At 45.6% G+C, this 16133-nt stretch overlaps 1 protein-coding gene across 3 annotated transcripts in view; it reads right to left on the bottom strand.

Annotated features, from left to right (window-relative positions):
• The window catches only part of VIPR1 (vasoactive intestinal peptide receptor 1), a 108529-nt gene that overhangs the window by 58374 nt on the left and 34022 nt on the right, over positions 1-16133 (bottom strand). For all 3 annotated transcript variants that reach the window (XM_017830051.1, XM_017830053.1, XM_017830052.1), the window contains one exon: positions 12800-12896. In XM_017830051.1, the coding sequence (XP_017685540.1) occupies positions 12800-12896 (97 nt within the window). The remainder of the gene's footprint in view (positions 1-12799; positions 12897-16133) is intronic.

Raw genomic sequence — 16133 nt, 5'->3', positions numbered from 1 at the left:
CCAAAAGCCAAGGAATACCCACTGCCAAGGGCTGTGCTTTGCTTTGGAAAGGATCACAGGTGAGGCTGGAGAAGCAGCATAAAAATAAGTGTGTGACTTTTCCAAGCACTTACCACATCCCTGGGTATTGGGGTACACTCTTTAAACCCTTGTGATTTTATATATATATATATACACACAAAGAGTCTTTTCCTTTTCAATTATTTTAACTGTGACTTCCAGACCCTCAGCTCTCCCCTGCTCTTCCCTGGTGGATGCTGAAGTGCTCTCTGGAGCCAAATATTTTCTTCTGGAAGGCTGCAGGAAAGAATCCTTCACAACTCTAATGAAGCTGCCTTTTAACCTTCCTTCAGATAAGCAGATCAAACTGGTCCTCCCTGCTCTGTAAGCCTTGCAATTAGTGTAATCACCAGTGGCCACCTCTCTCTCTCTCAAAGTGGACTCCTGAAGCCTTGCTCAAGGACTGGGCTGGAGGCCACACACAGGAGCTCAGATCTTTATATCCAGCAGTTCAGCCTTCCTCTTTGCAAGCCAAATGCCCCACATGCAAGGCAAAGGCTGCATCAGCCTCACTGGGCTTTGCAGAGCCCTCCTCTAAGAGGTTCTGACCCAGAAGAAGCAGTTGAAGACCACTGACCCAGTCCTGGCTGCAGTGGATTAGGAAACCTCACCACAGCTGCACACAGTGGTCACCTTTTCCACTGTCTCTGCTAAACGTGAGTCAGAGCTCAGGCCTTCATCTCCTCTCCCCTTTTAAGGTTAATAAACAAAAATGAGGTCAATTCTCGTGAGCACAGGCACGCAGTGGTTTGCAGAACTGGCAGACTAGAGCATAAAACCCATTTATTTGAGCCCTATCTCCACTTACAGCAAATACACAGTCAGAGCTTATCTAGGAAGCAGCAGAGAATAACTTTCCTTCATGAATAAACATGACTTCCAGAGCTTTGGCAGGGCTCTGGGATGGGACTGGGTTCGGCTGAGGGAAGAAATGAATGGCAGCAGGCTGGTGCCAGGCACTCTCTGAACCCAGGTGAACTCCCAATGCAGAAAAAAACCTCTTCCAGCACATCTCTTTCTTAGAATCTCAGGATCATTAAGGTTGGAAAAGACCTCCAAGAACATCAACCTTTGAGCCAATACCACCGTGCCCACTAAAAACTCACACCGAGTCCTCCCTAATGAATAGGGTCACTCCTGGTCCCTTCTGAATGACATTCCCACACATTTTGCTCTTTGAAGCCATGCTCAGATGCAAAGATACCCATTTGTTGCCTGGGGTATCTCTGCATGGCTCTCACTCCCCACAGGAGACACCAGCAAGGCAAAGGCACAGGTTTAAGCCAAGGCGAGATATCAGTGGGTGCCATCACAGGCTGGTGTGTTGCACTGGAAACTCATTTTCACTCCAATTTGATATCAGCAGGCACTTTCCAAGCTCTCAGGAGGAGTTAGGGCTGTAAATAGCTCTGGGGTGACATTTATTCTCCCGCTGACAAGCTCAGGCAGAGGAGCAGCCTGGGGGCTCACCCCGGGTTTGCCCAGTTTGGTCCCATTACAACTATCTCATTACAGCCAATTATCATGGCATCAGTCTTCCTGAGCACTAAGCTTTTGCCTGGCTGAAGAAAACAGACCCCAAAAAAATGCTTCCTGCAACAATCTACTCACTCAGATCCAGACAAGCAGCTTGAATTTAATCAGAGTGGATGTGAGGAAAACCCATCATCAGCCTTGGGTTACTACAACTGCCCCAAGCTCCAATAAGCAGAGATCTCCCAAATCAGGGATAATCTTCTATTTAAAAGTTATGTGTAGTAATAATAAAAAACCCCTTAGTTACATTGTTTTTATTCCACAAATCTTTTAAATTAAAAGCAACTCGATTTTGCTTCTGAATCCGTGGAAAATTTTAAAACTCACAACCTCCTGGGCCAAGGAGTTGCACAGTTTTAAGTGTCCACTGACAGAAAAAATATATCCTTTTCTGAATTCACTTTGAACCTGCTCATTGATGATATCACTAGGCACTGCCTAGTTCTTCTACAAAGACAGAAATACTTACAGTTGAACAACAAAATCCCTTTCCCTGGGGAGAAAAACCATAAAATCCTCTTTAATATCCCTCCTTGGGCATCTCTTTTTCAAGCTGAAGTGTCCCTGCCTTTTTAGTAGCTTCTAGCATGGAAACAGCTCCCTATCTTTACTCCTTTGTATCTTTTGTGGTTTTAATTCTTCCCCATCCTGCTCTGGACTTGCAGAATAGAGTTTTACCTTATTTTTCCATGACAGATTGGGTTTGACCTGGGTTAGCTTGACTCCAAGGCTTACTAAATGTATCTTCCCACCCTTCCCTGCAAAATTCACTGTATTCCCTGCTGCCCCCTGCTCCCCTCAGCCCCACTCACACTCAAACACCCCGTGGGCATCTCTCCTCCCCCAGCTCCACCTTATCGCCTTTTTGTTTTTATCCCCACTGCTCCAAAGCAAACCCATCCCCTCAGAGCTCCCCTTTCAGCTTTCCACAGCTTTGCATTTCATAGAATCAGCTGGGTTGGAAGGGACCTCAGAGGTCATCCAGTCCAACCCTTGATCCAACCCCGCCGTGGTTCCCAGCCCATGGCACTGATGCCACATCCAGTCTCATCTTAAAAACCTCCAGGGATGGAGAATCCACCCCTTCCCTGGGCAGCCCATTCCAGTGGCTGAGCACCCTCTCTGCAAAGAAATTCTTTCTAATATCCAACCTAAACCTCCCCTGGCACAGCTGAAGACCGAGCCCTCTTGTCTTGCTGATGGTTGCCTGGGAAAAGAGACCAACCCCCCCTGGCTCCCCCCTCCTGTCAGGGAGTTGCAGAGAGTGAGGAGGTCTCCCCTGAGCCTCCTCTTCTCCAGGCTCAACAGCCCCAGCTCCCTCAGCCTCTCCTCGTAGGACTTATCTTCCCCAGCCTTGTTGCTCTTCCCTGGACCTGCTCCAGCCCCTCCATGTCCTTCCTGAGCTGAGGGCCCAGAACTGGACACAGCACTCCAGGGGTGGCCTCCCCAGCGCTGAGTCCAGGGCAGAATCGCTTCCCTGGACCTGTTGGCCACCCTGTTCCTGAGCCAGGCCAGGATCCATTGGCCTTCTTGGCCACCTGGGCACACCTGGGCTCGTGTTCAGCTTCCTGTCCATCCCCACTCCCAGCTCCCTTCCTGCCTGGCTGCTCTCCAGCCACTCTGTCCCCAGCCTGTAGCGCTGCCGGGGGTTGTTGTGGCCAAAGTGGCCACACTGGATATTTTTTGTTGTATTTTGATGACAGTGCCTGCCCTCCCTCCAGCACGGTGGGCAGGATGTGATGGAGGAACCACTCGGCTGAAGGCAAACCACAGCCCTGCCAGGGCAAACCCTGGCATGAGGGCATTTCCTCCCCATCACTGATGTGCTCTTTGAGGCTCCTTCAGTCACCCTCAGTGAGGGATTTGCAGCTCCACTTCAGCAGAACTTGGGCAACCACAGAGAGCAAAAAGGATCCCCAAACTGAGGGTGAAAAGGGTTTGCCTTGGACTTTGCCTCAGTATCTCAAGGCAGAGAGACACTGATTTCATTTTTCCCACTCTGGACTTGATGATCTTAAAGGTCCTTTCCAACCTTCATGATTTTATACCAAGAACACCATTACTTGCTATAAAAACTGGTTTGCACTTCTGCACTGGCTTCCAGTAGAAGCTGCCCAAGCACTCAACAGGAAATATTAAAAGATGACTTTATTCCTAAATGTTTGCAGAAATTTCACTCAAAGGCATATGAAGGAAACCTCACCTTAAGCCCCCCAGACTGAGTCATTCCACTCAGCATGAAAGAAATCACCAGAGACTATTTTTGGAGGATTATTTTTAAGCACGAAAATCCTGTGAGTTTTTCCATCATCAACATCTACTAGTACACAAGTTAAAAAAAAAAAAAAAAGAAAAGTTTGTAATCCTTCAGACTTTCTTTAACCAACAAACTAAATAAACACTTGGCTTTTTTCATCCCTCCAGATCACTCTTTTTATAAATCAAATTTGATTTATCTCTCCAAAATCAAATTTATAAATCAAAAGCCCTTCTGCCTAATTCCAGCACATGTAAACTGAAACAAAAGATCCAAGATTTAAGATGAAGATTTACAAAGTGGCTTGCCAAAAACATGACTTATCTCCTCACCAGCCTCTAAACAAGAGATACATCTCCAGTGCTCTGACATGGAACATGCTTAAAGGATTATTCCAGGGCTTCCTCACTTCTTGCTGAAATCCCTCTGCTCTTCCAGGAGTTGTAGAAAACTGGATTTACAGAGAACCAGACTGTGAATTTAGGTACCTACCCTTCCTATAAGTTTTTTTTCCCCATATTGGCATTTCCAGACAGAATTTCTAGTGAAGATGGCTTGGCTCAACCTCTGGGAACACCTTTTTCAACATAACTTATGGTGTCTGCTATACCTCCCAGTGCACTTATCCTGGATAAAAAAGGCAGATTCCATCGTGCCAGTGCTCTGACAGAGACAACATTAAAACAAAAACAAAATAAAGATGAAGAAGGAGAGATTTTTTAACCACAAATCTGATGGGATGTGAAGGGGACAAACCCAAGCTGCTGTCAGAAACAAAACCTCTGCACAGATGGATTTAATCCGAGCCATTATCCAGAGCTTTGAAAATGTTTTTAATTTGCTTCTCCAATGGCACAGTCTCCTTATTTTTACAACCTTTGCATAACTGAGGCAGTGTGCATCTGTATATTATCCCAAAGTAACCGAAAAGTCTGCTGGCATTTAAAAATGTGACATATTCTCCAAACTGAAATGCCTTTTCCAACACAAGATTTATGTCTGCTAAGTGGCTGTTAATCCTGACAAGCCACGAGGCAGCTGTTCCCTAATCAAACAAACACTGCTGCTTGTTAGGGAAGTTTCCAGCCAGGACGAGTCAGCACCAGGCAAAACCAAAGCAAAGCCTCCACCCCTACAGTGTTTTAAGGCAGAAAACAGATATTTTAACATCTTATCTCCTGATTTTGGCTGTAGAAAGGTGAGTTCAAAGCAAAAATTAGCTGTTGGCTCCACAGGGAAGAATGTTGAGGTGCTGTGTGGATCTCTGTTGGAGTTGCATCCTGTTGATGTCCAGGTCACAGGATGGGCTCAGACAGCACAAAGCAACCACTATTAGAATCACAGAATCATTAAGGTCTGAAAAGACCTCAAGATCATTGACTCCAACTGTTAATGCAGCACTGCCTTGTTCACCACTAAAATATCCCTCCAAAACTCATTTGGGAATTAGCAGTCATCACTGGAGACATCCAGCCTCCTTGAGCAGTGGGTCACTGAGCAAGATTGGGCAGCCAAACAACAGCTTTGCAGGGGAAACATCTTTGGGTACTATTTCCTCAGGAAGAGACTGATGGCCTGCAAGAAGAGCCATCAGCTTTGGGCTGGATGAAAGCAGCCAAGCCCAAAGTCTGGGGGCTGCTCACAGCTGAGGGTTGAAGCTGAGCTTACCACCATGACAACCTGTGTTTTCTTCTCGTGTTTCAGGGGACAGATTTCCTAGTGTGGTCAAAGAAAGTTGTCCTCTCAACATTAAAGGGCAAATTTCTTTCTTTCTGATTTCCAGGGAGCACGTGCCCCCTGTGCAGGAGCTGCAGCATGGATTGCTGTTGGCTGGGAAGAGTCCCAGAGCAGATGGGGAAAGGGTTAAAATGAAGCAAGACCATCTGGAGGACCCATGGAATGGCCTGTCCCAACTGAGTGCTGTGGCCACTGCACAACGACTGGAAGAAAACCTTCTGTTAAATAAAATTGGCTTTGGTACCAATCCTAAATGAGAGTCTGAGGTTTAAGGCCTTGATGTCTCATGGCTGAACTTTGTGCTCCTGTAGGAGAGGCCACACTGTCAAGGAAAGGAGAGGACTGAGGGTCTGCCCAAATGCTGCTGGTCAGAGCAAGAACAAAACCAAGAGGCCCTTTTGTATCACCCAGACCCTCAGTAATAGGAAAAAAAAAAGAAATTAAAAATTAAGAAAAGACAACATGGAAAGAAGTCCAGCAGGTCCTCTGAGAGGTCATCAAGGTCAAATGTGTTTTAGACAGAGCTAAGCTGTTCTCCAGGCTTCTTTGACTATGTGGGCAAGATGTTCAGGGTTTGATTTAACTGACTACTGGCAATCATTTAAGACCATTCCCAATATGCCAGGGTATGTGAGATTTTTGGAGAGGCTGATGAACGTGGTACAAGATTTATGAGAGCTCTACACAATTCTGAAATGACAGGTGGAATCACAGAATCATTTACGTTGGAATAGACCTCTGAGATCACCAAGTCCAACCATCAACCAGCACCACCACTGTGTTCACCACTAACTCATGTCCTCAGGTGTCACATCCACATGTTTTTTGAACATTTCCAGGGATGGTGACTCCACCCCTTCCCTGGGAATCCTGTTTCAGTGCTTGACAACCCTTTCCTTGAAGACATTTTTTCCTAATATCTAGTATTTTAGGAATATTTATAAATATTTTACATATTTATATTATATATCTAATATTTATCTAATTTTTATCTAATTTAAACCTCCCCTGACACAGAGACAGAGCAGGACTGACACATCACCTATCTCAGGAGGTTCTTATGCAACTGGAAGGTGAGAATTCACTTGAACTTTTGCAGGCAAGGAACTATTAATTATTTCTTATCTTGCTGCACTATAAGCAGATGGTGATGAATAAACAGCCTCCTAATTTAAACTTCATCAACGTTTTTCCAGTTTGATTTTTAATTTCCGTATGTTCACTGCTTCTTCTCCCATCAAATATGCTTTGACTTCTTCAAAGGGGACTGACAGAGACCCCCCACCCACCCAAGCTCCAAATTTGGCTTTTCAAGCCAGGCCTGTGGAACAGCAAAAGCAAAATTCACAGTTTAAACAACACAGGCCATTTCCCACCTGGATTTTTTTGCCTGTGACGGTGCCAGTGATGAGCTTGCAGGACTCTTTCCATTGCCCACCACAAGTGTGAGGTGTCAGGAAGTTAAGCAGTTGTGAACAGGCATTGGGAGGGGGATTGGAGCTATTTTTTTTTTTTCATGTTTTCCACTTTTCACACTTTTTTATCGGGTTTTAATTCCTGCTTCCAAGACACACGGGTCCAGAGTGCAAATATAAAGTGCAGTGATGAAGTACTGGAGCTTCAGGCCAGGTTGGATGAGGCTCTGGGCAACCTGGGCTAGTGGAAGGTGTCTCTGCCCATGGCAGGGGGTTGCAATGAGATGATCTTTAAGGTCCCTCTTAAATCATTCCATGATTCTGTGATTCCATGAAGGCCATTTATTGTAGTATATCCTACTTCCTCCAGCTTGGTCTCCAGAGCTTCTCATCCCACCCAAACACAAGTCACAGCTCCTTATTTAACTGCCATCCCTAAATGACTCCCCTGCTTCTTAAAGAGTATCTGATTGCAGAGCAAATTGATTACCAATAATGGGATAAACAGATAATGAGCTGAGCCTGGACCTGATTGACTTTCTTGGCTTTTTAACACAAAAAAAGAGAGAGGGTTCCTCTTCTTTTTTTTTTTAATTATTTTATTTGTGTGCTTCAGTTTCAGCTGAACTGTTTATAAACCACAGCCATGGAGAAGTGAAGCTTTCTTAAAACCAAGCCCAAAAATGCTCCCCTGTGCTCTGGGACGGTTACATAAAGAAAGGCAAGTGAAAGTCAGCAGGAAGCGATGCAGGGGTGAGACCTGCCTTGCAGCAAGCCTTGAGGAGCTCAGCCACACTTCACAGAGAGGGATTTACCTCCATCTGTGAGTCTGGGAAGCAACCCCCCCCCCTCATCCCAACCCTTGGGAGAGCTTCCCTGCATTATCAGCTCAGCAGTCTTATTGCACACAGATGTTCTGGATGAAAAAGCACCTGGAGTAAATTCCTGGTTTTTGGTGGGGCTGGGATTGCATTCCTCACTTTTGAAATACACAGTCATAGACTATTTTGGGAAGGTCAACCACTTCCAACCTCCCTGCCATGGGCAGGGTCACCTTTCACTATCCCAGGTTGCTCCAAGACCTGTCCAACCTGGCCTTGGACATTTCCAAGGATGGGGCAGCCACAGCTTCTTTGGGCAAGCTGTGCCAGTGTTTTACCACCTTCATTTTAAAAATTTCCTTCCTTGTATCTCATCTAAATATCCTCTCTAGTAGTCTAAAACCATTACTCCTTGTCTTGCCACAGGCCTTGATAAAACATTTCTCCCCACTTTTCTTACAGACCCTTTGTAAGTGCTGAAAGGCCATAAAAAGTTCTCCCCACACATCTTAAAAATAATGCAGAGGACTGAGAAGCTCTATTTATTACAAGCTCCTGAAACTACTAAGTGCCATGGAATCACTTGATTTATTTGTTTTACACTGCAGTGGTGTGAGATGCCACCAGAGAAGCAGCTCTGTACAGCCAGAGAGCAAAGCCTTGGCTGAGCTGATCCTGCAGGTGCCCAGAAAGGACTCCCAGAGGCACTGGCTGTTGAAAATTCAGGATGATCTGAGAACTCTTTGAATGAAACAGCTGAACCCCCAGATTTGACCTGCTCCCAGCTGCCCTAAAAAGTGCACCAATCCTGCAGGAAGCAGCACTGCAGCATCACTGGTGCTGTGACTGCCCCAAAACGTGCTGAGCATCTATCCCAGGTGGATGTTGGAGCTGTCAGGACAGATTCATCCCTTTCTAATCATGGAGCTGGGATTTCACCTCATTTGGCCCCTCCAAGACAGTGAACATCAAAATGGGGATCATCTGATAAATGTGATTATTTCCAACACAGCTGAGCTGCTCACTAAGAATCCCCTCATAGTAAACAAAGATTTTGTCAGCAGGCAAGACAATCTGAACAAAATTCATCACATCCTAAACCAGATGCCAGAACACACTACAGATGCCTAAAACCAAGTGAAAATCTCTCGACAAAAGTCATTCCCATGCCATGTCTAAAATCAGTCTCAGTCTACTTAGTCTTGATTCTATGGTAAAGAATCCTCTCCCGTATTGAATCACACATGTCATTTTATATCTTTGCTAGTTACTTCAGCATGGAGTTATAAAACACCAAGGCACAGGACTGCAAGGCCAATCCTGCTCGTGAAATCCAGCCCTGTGCTGCAACATGAACCGCGTCCTACACACCCTGCCATAAACTGGGCAGGCTCTGCCACCAAGTCAATAAAACAAAACACTCCTTCCTGCAGACCTCCAGAAAGGCTGTTTGGTATCCTCTGATGGTTACAAACTTCCTTTAAAGTCCAGACTTTGATCTCCCAGCCGTTTGATTCTCCCGTGTACAGGCCGCCGGCTTCAATTGCTTTTCCCTGTGGATTTCTCCCGAACTGCATCCTCTGTGGCCTTTCCCCTGCTGAAAAACAAACTTCTCCTCATCAGAGGTGGGCATGTTTTTGTGACCTCTGGTCATGGAATCATAAAATCCTAGAATCATCAAGGTTGGAAGGGACCTTTAAGATCATCAAGCCCAACTGTCAAGTCTCCTCAAATGTGGGAAACTTCACAGACACTGAATCACACTCCTGGCAGGGAATAGAGGGATTCACACAGATCATCCAGTCCCACCCCTTGCCATGGGCAGGGACACCTTCCACTATTCCAGGTTGCTCCAAGCCCCATCCAACTTGGCCTTGGACACTTCCAGGGATGGGGCAGCCCCAGCTTCTCTGGGCAACCTGTGCCAGGGCCTCACCACCCTCACAGGGAAGGATTCCTTCCTAATATCCAATCTAAACCTCCACTCTTTCAGTTTGAAGCCATTCCCCCCCTTGTCCTGTCACTCCAGGTCCTTGTAAATAGTCTCCTTCCATTGTTCCTGTAGGTTTCTTTCAGGTCCTGGAAGGCCACAATTAAGTCACCCCAAAGGTGACTTGGGTGAACAACCCCAACTCTCCCAGCCTTTTCCTTGCAGCAGAGCTGCTCCATCCCTCTGATCATCTTGGTGACCTCCTCTGGACTCTCTCCAATGGGTCCCTGTCCTTCCTGTGCTGGGAAGCTCAGAGCTGGAGACAGGTGGGGTCTAGGTGAGGTCTCACAAGAGGGGCAGAACAATCAACAGGAGTCCTGTGGTCCAGGACTGGTGGCACCAGGAGCAGCAACTGGCACCTACAACCAGCACTGCGAGCACAGAGGTTTAATTTCATGTTTATACCCTCCCCTCTCCCATCAGGAATGAACACCAGGAATGGGTGTTGGAAGGCAAAACACCTCTGACAGATTTTATTGTTTATCTGTTGAAATCCTGCTTATCCAGTGATCACCCTCAGCACCACCATCAAGTGTTCTTAATGAGTGACTAATCTATCTGACACATCAAATTACAGCTGTGATTAAGCCCCTCTCATCAATACAATCAATAATGGCTTCTAAACAAAGCTTTATGTCCACAATGTACCGAAACAGTGTTTGCTTATTTCCACTCATTTAATTAGCGAGGATAACAAATTGGTTGTTAAATTGTTAAACCTCAACTGATTTTCTTTCTGCTCAAAGGATGTGGAATGTGCAGAAGGCAACACACCTCCTGGCCATAAATCAAGGTATTACACTGCAGATCACAGGGAATCTCAATTGCTTTCCATTGTCCTGTTCTGGGGGATGGAACCGTGTTAAAATCACATTTTTCCTGCGAGTTTTACTGGGGTTTTTCTTTCCAGCAACACTCAGATGAGACAGTCATCGCCTTCATACGATCTCCTATCAGCACCTTCAAGAGATTTCTCCCCAGCTAACTTCCCCCTCACCCACAAACGTCAAAGTTTTATTTTGCTCAGCTCCATTTATTGAGTTATGGAGCCCCACTCCAGAAAAACATCTTTTTTTTGGCCGACTTGTGCCTTAAACACTCCAGAGGGAAAACACATCCCATGTAAGCACTTTGAAATCATCTGTCCACACCACTTTCAAAACAGACTTCTCCATAAACCGATCCACTCAGAGTCATTTTTTGGGCCAACACTTGAGAGATTCTGGTTTCTTTCTGTTCACTCCAGGGCAGCCATGAATGTCTGGATTAAAGTCAGGTACTGAGCTTTTAAATACCTGCTGATGTTTTGAGGCAAATGGATTCCAACTGCCTTCCACAGAGTTTGCCCTGTAAAATTTGGCTGGGCACACCCTGTGTCCCTGCACATCCCTGTTCCACACCAGTGTCACCACTGACCATTTCAGGGCATGCTGATGTACACAAGCATCTGACATTAACCCAATCCATGGGCAAAAAACTGTTTACAGTGCTCACAACTGCAATTTCTGAATCACTATTTATGAGTAGTGACTGGTGGAAATGTAAACTTCTCCCAGCCCAATATTTCAGTGTTCCACTGTGAACCTCCCCCTCCTTCCAAAGGATTTCCCTATACTTGCTAATACTTGGGCATTAAGGGCTTTTGCCTGTCTTTACTTCAGAACTGGGAAAAATGTTTTCAGTGGTTTAATTCGGTGGTTAGAGAGAGAGAGAAAAAAAAAAAAAGCTGTTTTTGATTAAAGTTTCCAACGAGAAAAATCATTTTGACAAAGCAGAAAAAAATATTATCACTTCAAGTATTTATTTTTCTGCTTTTAACGAACTGTATGTAATCGAATTTCTTTAAATATCCACAAAAACGAAATGAAGTATTTAGTTGGCTTTCAGATGAATGTTTTGAACTACCCTGACTTTTCCCTTTACTGGATTCCAGGAGAACATTTCTTCAAACAGCTCCACTTAACTGTACAGGGACACTTGAAACAGCTTCCATATCAAAGCAAACCGTCTCTTAGCAGATAAAAGCAGGGGCCAAAAGCCTTCCTTGCATCCAGTAAAGCTCCTCCTGGGATCAGCTGGCCCCAGGATGTTATTCCATCATTAAACAGCATGGAACAGTCCTTCAGTCTGTGTCCTGACTGCACACAATGCCAAGGGAGAGAGGACGAGGACACATCTTCTTCCCCTTTTTCCTCTTTCAGGAAGAGGGATGTAAATATCAAGCAGGATATGCATCTTCCCATCCTTTACCCCAACAATGTGATCCCTTCTTTTTGGATCCTGACAGCCCAACCTTGGTCCCTACACCTCTTTTACCTACAGAAACAAGACTGGTGACTTGAGAGAGGCACTTGGAGGGGGAGAGATCCAACTGGATGTCTTAACTTGGGGCTAAGTTCCTTCGTCCTTTCCTGATCACTGAAGCAGGGAGTGGATTAAGGAGATCAGAGACCCTTCCAGGAGGACTGCCCGGTGTGGTGTGTGCTCCATGAACAAGGAGAGGACCTCAGCTGCCTGCCCCAATTCCAGAGATACCTTGCAGCCTTGGAAAACCCCCTCCCTTACTCTGCTTCACCACCAGGACAGGAGCAACCTTGGCATGGGGATGGGAGGGCAGTTTAATGGAAGAAGTTTGCCACGGCTTCCCTTGAACCTGGGAACTTCAGGCTTTCACATCCCAGGGAAAAACTGGTTAAGGAACTTCCACTTCAGAGAGATGGATGACTGTGATTTAACACACCTAAGTTAGGCTTACCCAGCTGGAAGGCAGCAAGGGAACCCTGGAGAGCTATTCCAACTCTTGGCTGATTGAACTGTGCTTTGGAAGTACCTATTTCTCTCCCTCCTAAAGAGCTCAGGATCACCTGGAGTGACTGCCCTGCTCCAGCAGGGGTGAGAAATGGCCTGGGGAAGGCAGATGTGAGGCTGGGGGATGTTGGCTTGCTGGCCAGGGAGAGAAGAGAGCGTTCCCATATTCCCATACCTGCAGTCTGGTTATCCCCAATAAGCTCTGCCAAGCACTGGCTCCGCTCCTCCTCGATCTCCTGCATGATGCTGCACTCTGGCCGTGTGCTGGACGCCTGCAGAGAGGGCAGAGAAGGACAGAGTGAGCAAAACCCACCCTCAGAGATGCATCCCTGGGGATTCCTGGCCTCATGGAGTGACCTGGAGCTCTCCAGGGCCACTGCACAGTGGTGACACACAACCAGCCTTATTCTCTGTCTCCTTGAGAGAAGGGAGTGCACCCCAGAGCCTGCTGAGAAATCTGCATTTCCCTTAGGAAAAAAACCCCCACAACTTATTTTTTCCTGATGATCAGGAGCAATCCTGCTACTTTGTGCTCCAGGAACCCTGCCTGGATAACCAAAAGCACCAGCTATGTAGGGCAGGGAGACAGCAGCTTTAATATTCATGCCAAGAGCAGTGGGATCTGGGCTTCATGGTTTATTCCCTCCATCCTCACAGGGGCTGTCTCCTGGCTCTTGCTAATTCAAAGCAAAACAAAAACCAAATCAAATAAGAACCAAACCTCTGATGCAGATTAGGAGATCAAGGAGCTAAAAAGCAGGAAATTCCCAGTGACAAGACTTTTTTCTCTCAAGTGGCTTCTCCTCAGTCAGACTTAATTATATTGTGTTTGTAATTCAACAGTGGGTGTGAATGTTCAGGTAATTAATCGTGGACTCCTTACATGAACTGCCTCAATCATAAAATGTGAAAATATTGATTTTTAACTCCAAAAAAGGAACCAGGAGCTCACACATATCACCGTGTCCCCTTGTCACCAACATGCTCTCAACTTGGGGGGACACCTTGACCGTTGCTATGGTAATTACACACAAAAACTGAGGCTGCACCAAACCCCGTCTCTTTTAAAGGGATTGGAAAGGGCATTCAGAAGGTGAAAGGGCATTTAGAGGGAGAAATCAATTCAGAAATCCAGCTGCAAAGAGGTGGAAAGAGGGGAATGATGTGAGGAGAGCACAAGTCTTGGACTGAGTTTATACCCTCACTGTCAAATGTGATGTGGGAGAAAGCACGAGTCGTGTGAGCTTCAGGGACAGATTATGAGGACATGGCATAAACCTGTAAAAAGTCATTGATTCAGTGTTCACTCTTAAGGATTTTGGAAAGAGCATAAATTTTCTTCCGAAATAGGTAGAGAAAATAAATTAAATTAAAAAAAAAACCCTTTTCCCGTCTCGTTTCAAAACGTGTAATCGTTGCCCTACTCATGTATTTGCCAGACGAGTTTGTAAAGGGGAAGGTCCAGAAATCCTTTGAAGGAACAACTGTTTGTTGTAAACTGCCCTTTGGATTAACATTATAAAATAATTTAGCACATTAACTTTATTCTCACCGCTTCCTATTAGCCTTTTAGCTCTCTTCCCTCTTTCATACCATGCCTGGTTCACATTGTAATTTTCTTTAGGTTGGGAATGGGCCTTGATTAGCGGTGTATAAACAATTAATTATGTGGTTTTCTAGTCAAATCGAAAATAAATAATAAAAACAAACACGAGAAGAGGGGGAATCATTAGGAGTTGTCTTCATTCTCAAATGTTTCTTTTTCCCAAGGGGAAACAGATCTTTGGAAATTTGATCTTGGCTCTTCTAAAATACCATAAATTCATTTTGTTTTGATTTACAGTGCTTGTTGCCTTTTTATTTTAACCTCAAAAAAGCACGAGGGGAAGCGTGAGAGATTTGCAGAACACTTGCTGTAAAAATAAAGACTGAAATGTTTTCAAAACATCTGCATTTTTCAAAGGACAGTTTTAACTCTCCGGATTTAAACTATTGCCAAATTCATCTCACGTCTATAAATACCTCCAGTTTTCCCTTTAAAATTAATTCATACTGCTCTAACCTTGATCAGGGCTGGCAAAGCACTGTGTGTTTCTACAATATACTTTATTACTATTTTTTTTTTTATGCAGCAATTTTTGCACCAAGCCCATCAGCAAGCACTTCACTGCCACTTCTTCCCTTCACTAAAAATTCAGGCCTAAATTACCAGGTTGCATATTTACCTCAGCGGCCCCCGTATTTTCTTTTGAGTAACTGTTTTGTATAGTCTTTCAAAACAGAGACAAGGCTGTAGTCTGAAAAGTGAGCTTGTGATAGACTCAGGTAAACTTGATTACAGGTATAATTTTTAAAATTGCATATTTTTTACATATAGTCCAAGAGAAAAACATATCTGTGTTAGGCAAACCAGTGAAAAAAAGAGTGTCCAGTAGCTAAACCACCAAAATACAGGTGATCTTGGCTTTTGTAGTGCTGGTGCTGATTTTCTGGGATCTTTTGGGTGAGGTGGGTGGTCACAACAACCCCACAACAGCCACGGGCCAGGGAGAGGGGCTGGAAAAGGCCCTGGGGGTGCTGGTGACAGGGGCTGAACATGAGCCAGGTGTGCCCAGGTGGGCAACAAGGCCAAGGGCACCTGGCCTGGACCAAGAATAATGTGGCCACAGGACCAGGGCAGGGATTGTCCCCCCGTGCTGGGCACTGGTGAGGCCACACCTTGAATTCTGTGTCCAGTTTTGGGCCCCTCATGACAAGAAAGACTTTGAGGGGCTGGAGCGCGTGCAGGGAAGGGAACGGAGCTGGGGAAGGGGCTGGAGCAGCAGGAGCAGCTGAGGGAGCTGGGGGGGCTCAGCCTGGAGAAAAGGAGGCTCAGGGGGGACCTTCTGGCTCTCTAAAACTCCCTGATGGATCCAGGGAAAGGTTGGGCTCTGCTGCCAGGGAACAAGGGACAGGATGAGATGAAATGGCCTCAAGTTGTTCCAGGGGAGGTTTAGGTTGGATATCGGGGAAAACTTCTTCACCAAAAGGGTGAACACTGGAACAGGCTGCTCAGGGCAGTGGTTGAGTCACTGTCCCTGGAGGGATTTAAAAGCTGTGTAAATGTGGCACTTGGGGACATGGGTTAGTGGGGACTTGGCAGTGCTGGGTTAGTGGCTGGACTTGATGATCTCAGAGCTCTTTTCCAACCTTAATGATCTTATGATTCTACAAGCAAAGGAAGAGTGGGATGTATCTCGACTTCTCCCTCAGCAGGAAGCATCACCCTTAATTTTAGCTGAGTCAAAGCTCTATGTTCAGTCTGAACTGATTTTTTACCATTCCTAGTCCTCAGAGAGCTAGCAAGCATCAGCTCTGAAGGCTTTCATCCCACTTCCCTGACTGCAGTTGGCCTAGTTCAAACTGAAACACCTACTACTCAGCTGGAGGAGGTCAGTGATGTGTGAATTTAATGTCTACAGACCTTTAACTGAATCACCAAGGTCAACAAACAGATTCACAGTGGAGGA

The sequence above is a fragment of the Lepidothrix coronata genome, unplaced genomic scaffold (assembly GCF_001604755.1).
Source record: "Lepidothrix coronata isolate B3197 unplaced genomic scaffold, Lepidothrix_coronata-1.0 Scaffold173, whole genome shotgun sequence".
NCBI lineage: Eukaryota > Metazoa > Chordata > Aves > Passeriformes > Pipridae > Lepidothrix > Lepidothrix coronata.
Note: the sequence above shows the minus strand (reverse complement) of the source record. Positions and strands in the feature narration are given on the sequence as shown.